Source organism: Erpetoichthys calabaricus, chromosome 3, assembly GCF_900747795.2.
Source record: "Erpetoichthys calabaricus chromosome 3, fErpCal1.3, whole genome shotgun sequence".
In the NCBI taxonomy this organism is placed as follows: domain Eukaryota; kingdom Metazoa; phylum Chordata; class Cladistia; order Polypteriformes; family Polypteridae; genus Erpetoichthys; species Erpetoichthys calabaricus.
In genome coordinates, this window is record NC_041396.2 from 273,899,749 (window position 1) to 273,915,136 (window position 15,388).

The 15,388-nt window shown below is 37.3% G+C and overlaps 1 protein-coding gene across 2 annotated transcripts in view; it reads left to right on the forward strand.

Moving 5' to 3' along the window:
* The first annotated feature begins 206 nt into the window (after window positions 1–206).
* The window catches only part of LOC114648959 (C-type lectin domain family 4 member M-like), a 43,117-nt gene continuing 27,935 nt past the window's right edge, over window positions 207–15,388 (forward strand). For both annotated transcript variants that reach the window (XM_028798313.2, XM_028798314.2), the window contains exons 1-5: window positions 207–336; window positions 5,826–5,938; window positions 7,460–7,567; window positions 13,718–13,744; window positions 14,539–14,616. In XM_028798313.2, the coding sequence (XP_028654146.1) occupies window positions 320–336; window positions 5,826–5,938; window positions 7,460–7,567; window positions 13,718–13,744; window positions 14,539–14,616 (343 nt within the window). In that variant the 5' untranslated portion in view covers window positions 207–319. The remainder of the gene's footprint in view (window positions 337–5,825; window positions 5,939–7,459; window positions 7,568–13,717; window positions 13,745–14,538; window positions 14,617–15,388) is intronic.

Here is a 15,388-nt window from a genome sequence, read left to right on the forward strand (position 1 = left end):
GCAAATCTTTAAATTGTGTTTCTTTAATACATAACACAATATTAAGTTATAGCATGCACTGCACATCTACTGTGGTTTTACAGACAGTTACATGAGATCAGACAGATGTGGAGATTAGTAATGTTTTCGTTTATCATCACAATTCATAAATAAGTTTCATTTTCCTCTTTTCAACAAAACAAATTGTGCTGATAACATCAAAATGTCAAAGCCACAAAATTCCTGCCTCCTGTGATGTACCCAATATATTTAAGAATACGCTGCAAATTTTTTCCTTACAGCTGTGTCCAGAGAAACAGTGCAGAGGAAGAGTCTCAACATGGACCCCCAGCAACTGTAAGTAATCCGGTCAATGAATAGGAGTAGCAGATGGGGCATCATAGATTTCTGAGGAGGTGGTCAGGTGAGCCTACGCTGCTTATTCAGGGTGAATTTGAATTTCTCATTGTGAGTTTACTTACTTACTTAAACAGCAACTTCCAGTTTTAAATAAACACTTTAAGCATATATATGGGTCCAGTCTTTTGATAAATGCACTGGAGATTTTGCTGTGTGACAAAGGGGGTGAGCTATATGGAAATTAAAGTGGCAAAGACAATACAAATAGGAAAGGAAGCAAATCACTAAGAAAAGACTATTGGAGACAAATATAATATAAAAGGTTACTTCTTAAAATCACACTGATATGACAATATTGAAAAAGCAACAAATGTGCCTCAAGAATTAGCAAAGAGAAGAAATGATGTTCGTCATAATAAGATAACAAATGTGGAAGACTGAAGACTAGCACTTGACTGGTGGGTTATGCCTACAGAAATAGCCTCTTTAGCGTTATGTTTACCCTGGAAAAAAACAAGCAGAAAACAACAAGACAAAATGTTATTATGTGTAACAGAAATATGTAAATACTAAAGCAACAACATAAAAACATAGATGTTCTTAAATTATCTTAGTGTAAATGACAAAAAACAGAGATTGTGTGTACTTGTGCTAGAGAAATTAATCATAGCCCCCGGACAACCTACTGTAAACCCTTTGCAAAAAATCTTGGTGTGATTTTTGATAATGCCCTCAAATTTGATAAACAAATTAACTCCATTGTTACAGCCTGTTTCAATAAGCTCCGGGTATTAGCTAAGTTGCAGCCCTTTCTTTCTGTACATGATTTTGAAACACTAGTTCATGCGTTTTTCTATTGTAACTCATTATACATTAGAGCTAATCCGTCATCCAGAATGCTGCATACGAAAATAGAATCACATCACAACAGTCTTAGGTTCTCTTAACTGGCTTCCTGTTTGCTACAAGATTGAGTTTTCAAATTTTGCTGTTTGTTTTTAAGTCCCTAAATGGTTTAGCCCCCTTTTATATTATTGACGTCTTACACATTTAATCTCCTTAATGAACTCTGAGGTCCTCTGACCAGAAGTTATTGGTTGTGCCAAGTTCTAGACTTAAGCTTAGAAGGGACCATGCTTTTGCAATAGCTGCCCCTAAGCTTTGGAATAGTCTACCATTTTATATTACGTCAGCACCAAAGTTAGTCACTTTCAAATCAAAAGCCTATCTTTGGACTTAGCTTCATTAACTTGTATATGAGTATTTATTTTTTGCGTATTTATTTACCATATATATATATATATATATATATATATATATATATATACACATACAGTATATATATATATATATATATATATATATATATATATATATATATATATATATATATATATACACTGTATATACTGTATGTCCATCCATCCATCCATTTTCCAACCCGCTGAATCCGAGCACAGGGTCATGGGGGTCTGCTGGAGCCAATCCCAGCCAACACAGGGCACAAGGCAGAAATCAATCCCAGGCAGGGTGCCAACCCACCGCAGATATACTGTATGTATTTAGCATATTAATGGAAGCAGTACATCTTTGGTTGACTTCTATTATTTTTAAAAGTGCTCTATAAATAAAATTTGACTTTGACTTGACTTGATAAATACATTGGAAAATGGATGTCGAGTGTCTGCTGCTGTAATGAAGCAGATTTAGAAACAATCATCTACACATAGCCCGACATTACACTTGGGGCAGTAGAAGCGTGTGTCTTTGTGCACTTTTCTTATGATATTTTATCTTTCGCTTGTACACAAGTAGGTAGAATGTTAGTGACTGGACTGCACAATCAACATTCCCCTTGTGTTATTGTAGGCTACCGCAGCTCAAGGCTTAATGACTTCACATTTCACCTAGAACAAACCATACATGATGACAAGTGGTTATGGAGCTACCACCTTCCTTGTCCTTCTATTAGATTGTACTCATTTAGCCTTTTTTCCCATAAACCCTGTTGCACCACAGTGAAACTTGATGTGATCATATTCACTTGGCATATCACAGTGGTTCAATCATACAGTACTGTATACATCAGATTCACTCTCCATGTCAGCATCCAATAACCAACTCACATTGCCATAACTATTGCTTGATTCAACTAATGGTTTTCATTTATACACCATTGTGATTTGGTTGAAAACTCCATTGCACTTGTGAATATTGATGAGTTAGTTTAGAATGGAAAAAAGCATAGAAAAATTCATGATTTTTTGTAGCATGTTATTTCATCCACTAGATTGCAGCAGAATACTTCAAGAGTGTTTTTTTTTTGGGCTTTACGCTGTAAAGAAAATCATTAAACATCACCCCGAGTCTGAATAGTAATGAGATGCAATCCTGAGCCTGTGCCATGCTCAGGGTTAACAGCAAGGAAATCAAGGAATGACAATCAAGGAGATACAAATCAATGAATTTACTTTGATTAAGTAAAAGATGATGAGGGAGAATAGAGGGTGTTTACTGAATAGGATGCCAAAGTCCTCCTACTAGAGTTAAAGCAGTGTGGAACCTCAGCTATCGGCCATGCGCAAGGCTGGGATGAAAGGCAAGAGGGGAGAAATGCAACCTGTTAGCCATGATAATAAGGGATTAAGTGTACAGGCACCCTAACCCTATCTCTAACCCTAAACAGAGCTATACAAGCCATCCAGAGGAGCTCTAGTTGGATATCCTAGATACATGGAGCTGCCTTAAACTAAGACTTGATATTCAGGGCAGACTGTACATGACCCCAGCAGCAAATGTGAAATTATAGAGAGCAATTGAATGTAGATTTGAGAGGATTCAGAATAAGTACATGACTAGTGGGTGTCTCTATAGGGTTAAGACATAGTAGAGAAGGTGACAACCAGAAAAGTGCAAACCTAGGCTTGACTAAATGAGCCTGAACACCCAAAGGGAAACCTAGGACAGTGTGTTGAGCAGAAAACCATGGGTCTCTACTGTACTTTGGTTAACAGACTGGAGAATCTGGAGCGTCACTTATCAATAACAAGCAAAGGTAGTATTAAAAAGAAGTCAGAAGAAATTCTTTAAAGTGGCAGCTATAATTAAACTGTGTTTAACTTCAGCATCAATGTGAAGGTGCCTGGCACAGCAGTGACAGTGAACGCTTAGCCCAGTATTGCTGATTTGAGTTGATGAAAACTTTTAGTCAATCTTATAGTGTGAGCTTAAGCTTAAAACACTAACTTTAATTTTAAATTATTGAAGCCACTGTATACTATTGGTTAAATGAAATGCATGCTTTGCAAGACCTCAAATCTTCAAATATTTCACAGTCTATGTCTTACATCAGGGTTTAAAACATGAACAGCTCATCAGGCACACAATGTTTCCTGTTTGAAAAGAGGAATCTCTTATGACAGAAATGGAGCAGCTGCTCTATATAACTCCACTGTATAAGTCAATAAGCCAGCCATGTCATGAGTTCTCCTTCTAACAGTCATACCGGTAGTATCGTGCGTGTCACGGGTAGGGGTAATTTTTATTAAAGAATACCACCATACCTGGGATGCTAGTTCAATGGACTCTTTTCATTTATTTATCACCAACACTAATCATATACATTCAAAAAAGGACCCTGTCCCCACTAGACTTCATTTGTAATGAAGTTATTTAATTAGAAATTCAGGACATAATATTACAATGCAGCAAATGAGAGTGAGCCAGAAAGGGAGCGAGCAGTAAAACCAAAAATGTACAGCAGTGATTACAGCAGACAACTATGTAACAAAAGCTGCCATATACTGATTTTTTTCTTAGTTGTTCCCCATAGAGTAATTTTAAGAAATGCATTGCAGTGAAAATGGTAGCCTTAATGGAATAGAAATTGAGACCCCAGAATTAGCTAGTCATCTGTTGGCTCACTTTGTATGTTATTATTGTTTGCCTTTTAATTAGCAACAAAAAAACAATCAAATAAGTAAAGCATGGTTCAGAATCTGACAAGCAAGTAAAACAAAATAAGACTGTTTTCAATAGCAACATTAATTAATTTGTAATTAAAAAACTGATTGCAATGAAAACTTGCCATCACTGTTCCATCTCAGATTGAGAACCTACAGAGTAAAAACCCTGGTCTACAACTGGATGTAGATGCAAACATGGGGCAGTAAGGGAAGGTTTTTCACCCTTTGCCAGACAGAATGAAAATGAAGGACTGGCAGATGAACAAGAAACTTAAGTCAGCATTCCTCCTTCTTGAACCTAGATGAAGGAGTCTCTGACTGTCAAATTCATATTAAGCTATGGAGAAGGATAGAAGTCTGGACACAAGCATCTCCTGATACTTAGAGAGTAAAGAAATTTCTGTCTCTTTAGAACTCAAGAAAACAATCAATGAGTGCACAAATACCTGGGGCCACTGAAGGAAGCTCTATGCTGTTCCCTACTAAATTATGGGGCTGTCCTGAATTCAGAAGTGATTCTTGATAGACTGTAAATGACCTCAGGGGAATCTGTACAGCCACTTTCATACAAACATTCTTTAAACAAACAGTTGTAAGGAATAACAACAAGCACTAGACTGACAGGTGATGGTTAGACGAATAAGGCAGAGAGGAGTATGTGAAAACCAACCTAGTCTAGAGTAACCCATGGCAGCAAAACATAAGGTGTCGAAGGGATGGAGACCTTAAAGAGAGTTTGCATATGAAATCTGTTAACCTGGTGAAGCTGGGGCACAGAATACATTCACGTGGACTTCTTGGACAGGTTGGTGACTTTGATGTGGTGGAGGCCACTGTTCAGCTGCAGCCTCATTTTGCCATCACAGTAGTGTAGAAATCCATGTCTTGCTGAACCTGATCTGCCAGTGATGACTCTGGTGTTGAATTGTTGTTTGTATGGAGTCTCTTTCTGGCCTTGTTCACCATGAATTAGCCTGCTAGGCATATACAGTTCAATCTCTTGTCTTTAAAGTTCATTAGCTCTCATAAGCCTCACCAAAGTCTCATTTGATGGAGGAAAACTCTTTAGTGCACTTATAGGAACTAAACGTTAGTTCATGCTTTGGATTTTTCAAAGACTGTGAGCCGTTCTATGGTTGGCCACTGCTGAATTAGCACACAACCAGCAGTCTACACTGATATTCAACCAATATATTTGTTTATGCTGATAGGCAAATGCCACCCTAATCACACTGCTTTAAATTATAGGTTCCCTTTACTTTTACTTTAATAGTATTGCTACCCGTGACATTCATTATGAATTATCTCTCTATTACTCAAAAATATAGTGGAAACAAATTGCTAACAGCTACCAGGCAAAGTCTTACCAGGACAAATGCTATATTGTGGGCACAGTTTGGCGTGGGAGTGAAAAATGACTTTAGATAATTCAGTCTCGATGGTTCCAACTCACCTGGAGCACAAGGGACCATTTGAAGACACTGCTTGTGGCCTTTTCACAATTTTACTTTCTTGTTGCAGTTTCCAGAAAGAAATGTGGGAAAAACAGTCTGAATCATCTATATTAATGAGTGAACTTTCAGCTTCTGATAATATCCACAAGTGCAACATTGAACCACAGTCAGGAAACACGGGTGAGCAATTTCTATTAACAAAACCCATAGGGCTGATTGAATTTGTTGGTATGGTTTTTCTTTGAGCGGAATATCAGCTGGTATTAAAAAATCTTTATAATATGTAGCGCTGCCTTTCAAAGTGATATGTCAAAGAACTATCACATAAAACTCATTAGTCAGTAATATATTAAATAAAATATGTCATCGCAGGACCGAAGAGCATTGGTTAGCGCTGCTGCCTCTCAGGTCTGGCAGAATGGAATTGAATCACACTGTGCAGGGCTGCTTGTGTGGAAATTTTGTGTAGTCTCTCTGTATCTGCTTTTGCTTTTTGTCTGTGTAATTCTGCCACAACCTACAGGCATGCATGTCCATGTGATCAGCCACACCATTAAGGTGTCTCATATTGACATAATTTTTGGTTTATTACTGTTTACAGCCAGGAAGATATCATAAATAATTATGAGAGTTCTCACCTGAAGTTTAATGGGATGATGCGGAGGGGAGCTCCATTGAAAACAATCCTGTAGTGGCCCCCTGGGCTTGCGTGGGACCTAGAGGAGAAAAGCGACTGGCATCCTGGCAGTATTTGGTCACGATGGGAGAAAGGAGCATAGCATTAAAATGGGTGCCAGCAGAGAAAAAGGGCCCGAGAAAGTTTAGAAAGCCACTAGGGAGTGGAGTGAGGAAACTTGGACACACACTGGCATGCACACATATGTGAGACCGAATGTACAAATGTAGTTATATTCTTACCTGTGAGGAGCATATCACATAGTGAGCGTCACAACATGTGTTCTGACAGGAGAATTCTAGAGCACATCTATAGGGATTGCTTGGCTAAACCCTGCAGAGATATAAAATGTCAAAGCAGGAGCTAGATGTCACCATTTGATCTTTTGCCTTCTGATCAACTTTTTGTGGAGAAAAGAGTGTAGTGTGGAATAAATTGACCTCCGAGTTATTAAGAGTAGTGGAGATGTATTGTAAGAAAGGGGTGGTGAGCTTTTTGATTGTTCATTTGCTTTTTTGTTCTCTTTGGAACATCTTTCAGAATTACTAATTTATACTTGGAAGAAGGAAATCACTATTATTATTTTTATTTACATCATAGCTTTTCAGGGGAAGATGTAAATATGTTAATTTTATTCATTTTTTGCATTTTAATTGTGTCACTGTGCTTGTTTGCTGCTGTTGAAAGAACTGCATCGCACTTGCTGCAATAAAAACAGCTGGTTTTGCACTTTATTTTCTTCATTTAAGGTATTGAGCTTAAAATGTGCAGAATCCAGGTTAAGTCTTCACCTTCAGTAGGCTATAACACTTGAAAAATATACATTAATATTAGGCTTTCTAAAATGTATGTAACATGTGGCATGAATTTCAGTGTAGAAAAGTGTTGCTTAAAATAAAGTTGATCATTCTTTTTTTTTGTTTCATCAATGTGTTTTATAAACTGCGCTATTTAAAATAATGTTTGATTAAAATTATATTGTGGCTTTTCTAATTAAATTCAATTTTTTTTTAATTCTTTTGCAGAGAAGCTTAGAAAAGGCAAAGAATGGCACTCCTCCATGCTGCCGTACTGCCTTCTAGGGATTGGGATTCTACTTGTCTTGATGTCCATTGGCATTCTAAGTGTCTTGTGTAAGTGTGCTTCATGGACAGGGGGACTCGTTACTTCATGAGTACAGTTCAGTTATCTTTCTTCTGTTGCAGGGCTTCTCTGCCCTGACACCTTTGTGTTAGATAAATCTGCACTAGAAATGTACATTATACATTGTAAATTATGATGGTCACCCATTACCCTTATGCAGTAAATAAAAAATAACAATATTCTCAAACCCACTTATTGCTCATTTACCTAAGCTGCACGTTTTTGGGGATTTGAAGGAAACCTGGTGGAAATCTCATCCAGACACAGGGAGATTTGCAAAATCCACATAAACAGCAATAGGTCGCAGTATTAGGTGCTGAATGGATAAAACAGCAGCACTAACCACTGCACTACCATGCCAATAGACAGACAGACAGACAGACAGACAGACAGACAGACAGACAGACAGACAGACAGACAGACAGACAGATAGATAGATAGATAGATAGATAGATAGATAGATAGATAGATAGATAGATAGATAGATAGAATATAAAAATTGTTTTAATTCCTCAATAAAAGGGTAGAGTGGTGGCTCTAAGGCTAAGGATCTGCGCTGGTATCCTGAAGGTTGCCGGTTCGAATCCCCATCACTGCCAAAACAGATCCTACTCTGCTGGGCCCTTGAGCAAGACCCTTAACCTGTAATTGCTCCAGGGGCGCTGTACAATGGCTGACCCTGTGCTCTGACCCCAAGGGGTATGCGAAAACTAACAAATTTCTAATACGAGATATCATATAAAACGAAATAAAGAACAAAAAAAAAAACCACAGAGACTGCCTGTGTGAAAGTTTCACAATATCCATACAAAACAAACAGGCAGGCTGTAGCTTTTATTAGTATTCAAACTGACCAATTTCATGCACAGGTATTTCAGCATGTATTGCCATGTACTGTCCTGATCCAGAGCCCATTCATCCATTATTGAGGTATTTTGTTCACAGTCATGACAATTAATCAATTCATATCTCAAAAATAGACTAAATAATATCTCACCTTACATTGCTGAATTTCTGAAAATATATAAAAAATCAGGCTCTAAGAAAAGATATGAACATTTTGTAGGAGAGGAAAGGAAAGCAAAAATGCTACTTAACAAATTTATGGAGAAGTGTCAAGCCCTCAGATCCTCAACCTGTAAATGTGGAAGACCCCAGGACTTCGGCAGAGGAACTGAGGCTAGTGGGACAGTAACCGAGGTGGACTCAGAGGTGCAATTTTAAAATAAGGTGCAATTTATTTGTAGAAAAAAACAGTTCAAAAAGTGCACTTCTCAAAAATGTGAAAATAATAAGTAATTGGAAAAGTATGCTATAAAATGCACAATAAATATCTCAATAAAAATTGAAAAAATTGCACACACTAAAATCTTCTTTTTTTTGGGTACTTCACACAGAAGAGCACATTCAGTCATAACACGTTTTTTCTTAATTATGCATTGAGTTTTGTTTTGCTATCCCACTCACTAAACTAAAGCTCAGAGGGTCACTAAACTTTCTGTTTAAACAGAACTAGAGCCCATCTTATACAGCAAAACATGCATGCATACTGTATAAGCAAGTACCTTGATGACCTCAGATTCTCTCAGCTTCAACTCCCCCTACCAAATTCTTGCCTGACTTTTATAAACCTCTCTATCAGTTGACAAGGAACCTGGTCACCCATTCATTCCACTGTCACACGTACTGTAATCCTTGAAACAAGTGAGCTAACCTCGTGCGTGTGTGCTTACCTTCTCGTGAGATGGTATGAAACTGATGAGCATTCACAAACGCCGCCTGACTCTTCTGTCCTGCTTCCAATGCCCGACGAAACACAGTTTTTTTTTTGTTTTTTTAAATTCCGCAGCCAGCATACGTCAATAAAACTGCAAAAAGCAATTATTTTAAACTTTGCTGCACTTTACCTTTTAGGCACTTTTAAACCAGCAAGTGAGCAACTGTAAAAGAAACGGGTAGGGGATTAGCCGATACAACTCACCAAAATCATTTTCAGATAATGGCCACAATGCCGTCCGAAATTCTCCATATGCACCTGAAAGGATGCAGGTACATGCCATTTCTCTGATCTTTATTTCAATGGCTGAAGACTAACAGGGTATGGTTAATTATATCAGCAGGATACCACAGAGAGAACCTGTACTGTCCAGCAGAAAGGTGGTGAGGGCACATGTAAAGAAAGTGAACATTATTGTGGAGAAACTGAACCACAAGGCTTCGGAATAACAAAATCAGAGTATCAGTGAACCAACTACAAGAAAGCAAGCTTACAACGTTAATTATTACTATATCATGCTTTTATTATTATTATTATTATTATTATTATTATTACATAGAACTTAAATTTATTATGCACATATTTAGGAATTTCTTCCATTTAATATTATTTTGACATATGTTGTTGAAAACTGGAAAAAAAGTCTGGCTACAGTCAAACTGTAGCTAAAAGTGACTCTGTTCTGATTTTTACCTGTTTACTTATTTATTTGTTATTTTTTTTATTTATTTTTGATTGTTTAAATTAATTTTACAAGTAATACAAGTGGCGTATCCTGAATGTGCCCAGTATGCACAAAATAAATAAAAAGTGTACAGTTGTGACCTAGTACATGTATTCTGGTTGCTGTGCTACTTCATAACATTACAGTGCAGGACATCCACAAATTCATCAGCTCATGATGGCAAGGAAGAAAAATGGAAAACAGAAAATTATAGCTGTTGCACTGTGAGGTTTTCACTGTTGTATTTGTGCATAAAATCCCGTGGGCATGAGAGTTGAACCAGGGCAGGTGGAACCACGATGTTGAATAGTGTTGGATGCCAAACAGAACTTATGAAAGTAGTGTATATCTTTTATGACATATTTTTTATTTCTTTTTGTTGATCAAAAGAAACAAACGATACAATTTCTGACACATATGAGTGAAAACATGGGACCAGGGTAACAGTGTACATATCTATTTTGAATTCAAAAATTAAAACAAGATTGTATTGTACATGCTGCACTGGAAAAGGCTCCAGGATTTCATGGCTTAACAACACAGCAACATTCATGAAAAAATAACAATCTGAAACAACAAAATGTAGGATAATAATTCCAAAACTTAAGTAGAACAAATCCAAATATTTTTAAAGTGGATCACAAAAAGTAATCAAAAAATAACTGTAATGAAACTAAAATAAATGAATTTAAAGGCTTTGACAGGTTGTATCTGAATAAAAGTGCGCAGGCCAAGGGCGGTAGATCTTGGAGGCATTACACAGTAGCAATTGATGGGCATTTCAAAGCTAAAATCTAAATCTGCAATGTCAGTTCAGTGAAGGAAGACAACTAAGAGAGTGCATCTCAAAACAAGTACTCCTACCCATGTATAACAGACAGATCACAGGACCCTTGCTAATGTATCTTTGTCACTGACTACATGACTGCTGTGAAAACAAAGACCACCCTGTCATTTAGAAGAGTATGGAAGTAGTTGCTGGGGACAATGACTTTAAAGGGAGGACTATGTAATGGCACTGTTAAGTTCCATCAGCCTGGGGATGAGTTACCAACAGTATTAGCTGGAATTCCGTCATGCAAATGTGCCAATTAGAGTCAACTGCAGGGGAGCCTATAAAAAAGTTAAGTCTACAAAGTCGCATATGAATTCCAACTAGCAGAGAATATGAATAGCAAGAGCAGAGAACCCATATTGGCACTTGGAGTCAGCATTACAGTATTTACCTTTAACAGACAGTTGACTCACTGTGGCTAACGTAAACATAAATGCAAACAATTCACACTACAAACTAAAACATATGGTGTGAAGTTACAGTGCTTTGCTTGACACGTACTATTCATTAAATACATGGTAACAATTTTACTACACTAAAACAAGGAAAACAGGCATGTTGTTGTCTTTTTTCTTGGTATCCACAATGCCTCACTCGACTGATGACGACATCTGAGTCCATTCTCCTAACTATTTGACTCCAATTTTTAGACAGAAACTTTAAAAAAACTTAAACTGGGATTCTGATAAATAGGTGATAGATACCTTAATTTAACACTTTTTTCCACATTCATCACTTTTTTTTTTTAGTTTGTAGAAAACACTTGTAGCTGCACTTACCCAAAATTACCAAAGTTCTGCAGGTTCAGTTTGCTTTGTAGGATTCTGGCAATAGCTTGACACGTTGAAATGATTCCACAGACAAAATATCTTCATTTTTAAAAGCTTTAGTAAAATTTCAAAGTAAAACAGTTCACACAACAATAGAAAAAAATGATATAGCAAAGAAAAGAAAACTTCTGCTTAAAGCTTATATATCTTGTTTCATTCATTAAGTTTGCTCATACAGTCGAACCATTTCTAAATGATCAGGAAATTGCATGTCTATCCAACTTACAAACTGCCAATGGGTCTTTCAGTCCCTACTAGCAATGATATACTGTAGCTAAGAAGGTTCTATTTCATATTAACTTATGGGGGTAAAGACTGTACCATAATCTATAGCTATGAGAGACAATTATATTTTATTTAAACTAAGAAAACACTAATATGAATTTAATTTAAAGCTTTAACTTTCTAAGATTGGCTCTTGCAACACTAATGGAGGGTTTTACTGTATTATTATTATTATTGTAGGCCCTGGCCATACACCACATTGAAACAGATAAAGATGATTTACAGTACAATGCTGATTATTATCTCATTGACCTGTAACAAATAAAGCAAATTTGGAGCACAAAATTCTTCCTTTTCCTCAGGTGCTGCTGCATCACATCTCCAGGATGTGACACCTGCAGCCAGTCACTGCTCCTGTGGCATTTATACATTAGCCATTGTCAGTGATGGCTTTCTCTGGATGCTGCTTTTTTCTTCCATACCCCAAAGACATGCAGTTGAGGCCAATTGACAACTCTTTACAGGTGTTCAGTCATGTGAATGACTTTGCCTGGTGAAGGTTCGGTGTCTTGTCCAGGACTGATTTTTGTATTGCGTCTGATGCTGCTGCCTATTGTGGAATAAAATTAAAGCCAGATTAGACAATTATTAAATAGGATGTATTTTATTTATATACATCAATGGATTCAAGGTCTTACGTCTTGAATAAACTTGTGAGTCTTGAGTTGTCAGTACAATGAGTTTATATGCCTCCCTCGCATATTCATTCCCCAAGTGTTACACATGGCTGTATTTGAAACAATCATCACTGCAGGATTCATAATATTCATTGACCAGAGAAAGAATTAATTAGTCCTGATCAAATACTGGCTTTTGAAAAGAGAGAATTTCATGAGGCTTCAGTTCATGAGACCACAAACTGAGTTTGATTACTTATTCTGCTGAATCACTTTCCTTATCTATGCACTCACAAAGCTAGCCTTGTCACATTAAAATATATAATTATGTTTGTCTTAACCTTTCACATATAGCAAAGACACAGCAACAGACTTATGTCAAGTAGTTTCAAAAGGAATCCAACATTTGAGCAGTGTAAAACAAAGATTGTATGCTGCAGGTAGAATTAAAATCCCTTAAAATACAATTCATAAAGGATTCATTGGATAAGCATAATAAAATTCCACACCCTCATTGAGGCCCTGTACTGCCATAAGAAGCTGAAAGAATGAAGAGTTGTGTTTTATTGGCAGAGGACTGCACCCTTTTATTTTATCAGTTTCTAATAGTGAATAACAGAGAGTCTAAAAGTACATTTAGGATAATCATTTAAGCTAGTCTGTACTAAGATCTACATTGTTAGATGAACTGGCGCCATTCTTAGTTTTTGAACTCAGTGTTTTTGCATTTCCTGCTACCTTTGAATAATGCCGGTGTAAATGAGACAGATGTCACCATGCCCAGTGAGACCAAATCAGCAGTGTAGACATTAAACGTCAAATGCAAAGATATCGAGTTCAATCCTATAACACTAAATGACCTTCACTTAACTTGCCTGGGTTATAATAAAAAAGTAAAAAACAAACACAAAAAAAACTTTGAGGGTGGTGTTCACTGTAGTTTGCTTAATACTTAATCGTATTGAGCAAATCTAAAGCAGCCAACCCAGCTTACACCCTTCATTTCATACAAAATGTGTGTTGTGAGATGTTCTGTTTAGTGACACTTAACTTGTACTTTGTGTTTCTCCAGATAAATTAAAAGCTCTTCACGAAAAAGGTAAGAACACCTTTCTTTGTTTAAAGTGAATTATTGTTTACTTAAATAAAAATCATAAAATTCTTGGTCCAGAGGACAAGGGAATCATAAAAAATATGACAATTTAGCCAGATGTAATGAAATAATTGATTTAAACACACCCTGAATTTTGGTCATGGCTCTGAGATGTGAATCAATTTACAGTAGCTAGCACATTAAATTTGAATTCATGTGTTAAGTCATGAGTGGCGCAGTGGGTAGTGCTGCTGCCTCGCAGTTGGGAGACCTGGAGACCTGGGTTCGCTTCCCGGGTCCTCCCTGCGTGGAGTTTGCATGTTCTCCCCGTGTCTGCGTGGGTTTCCTCCCACAGTCGAAAGACATGCTGGTTAGGTGGATTGGCGGTTCTATATTGGCCCTAGTGTATGCTTGGTGTGTGTTTGTGTGTGTCCTGCAGTGGGTTGGCACCCTGCCCGGGATTGGTTCTTGCCTTGTGCCCTGTGTTGGCTGGGATTGGCTCCAGCAGACCCCGTGTTCGGATTCAGTGGGTTGGAAAATGGATGGATGGATAGTGTTAAGTCATCTCACTCAGCTCTAATTCTTGAGATCTGAATCAATTCAGTTATTTAATCCAGGTGTAACATTACTTTTACGAATTCTCAGACTTGACATGTACTTTTAGCAAGATACTTGATCATGTTGAATTCTGTTCTGTAAAAACTAATATTAAGGTATAATTAAAGTAATTTAATTTGTTTTACATTAATTGTCTAATTGTCTATATGTGTAAGAAGTTTACTTGTTATTTCTTTTTCTAGAAACCAATAACATGCAGGGAATGCAGGACAAGCAGTTGCCTTTAAAGTCCTTTCAGTCCACAGCAGATCTCAGTGAAGGTAAGTAGGGTGAAATCACAGAGTGCAAAGAGCCTCGTCTCGAAGTAGGCCAGGACATCAAATTCATGGCATCTACAGCAAATATTCTCCATTTCTCTCCCATGCTAATAATGATAAAAGATGAGCCTGATGTTTTTTAGACTTTATCATAACATGCATATTTATGCATTGTCACAAAAAACAGACACAAGAGTCATGAAAAGGTTTGGGGCAGCCACCCGTATAATATTCCCTGGCTGCAAATGGGTAAATTGCTACCACTGATGTGCTCAGAATGGAGTCCAAAACAGAACTGATTAGGTTAGTCAAATATGGTGACTTTTACGGCCAGAAAAGGAAGTGAAGTCATCGAGGGCGGAAATGGAAGGGTCCTCTTCCATAGGTTCGGACCCGGACATGATGTCATCAAGAAGGCTTGAACAGGAAGTCTCTTCGGTCATGGGTTCTTCACCGGAAGTGACTTCATCCAAGGGTCCGGAACCAGAAGTGACATCATTAGGGCCAGGTGGAATTTCCTGTGAAAGGTCTGCAGGAAAGTGAGAAAAAAGGCCAGTGCACTCCACCACCCCCTGGTCTGGCGTGGAATTACTCTCATTTAGACCCTTTAGCTGCCTCTCATGTGCACATGTGTGACAGCATGTAAATATTATGAGTTTATGGACCTCCAACTTACTATATAATATTTGTAGTTTTCTGTCAGTGGAAAGCACTTTATAGTGTAAAAATAAAATGAATAAAATAAAGTTGAATAGCATTTATGTTGGCATAGTGG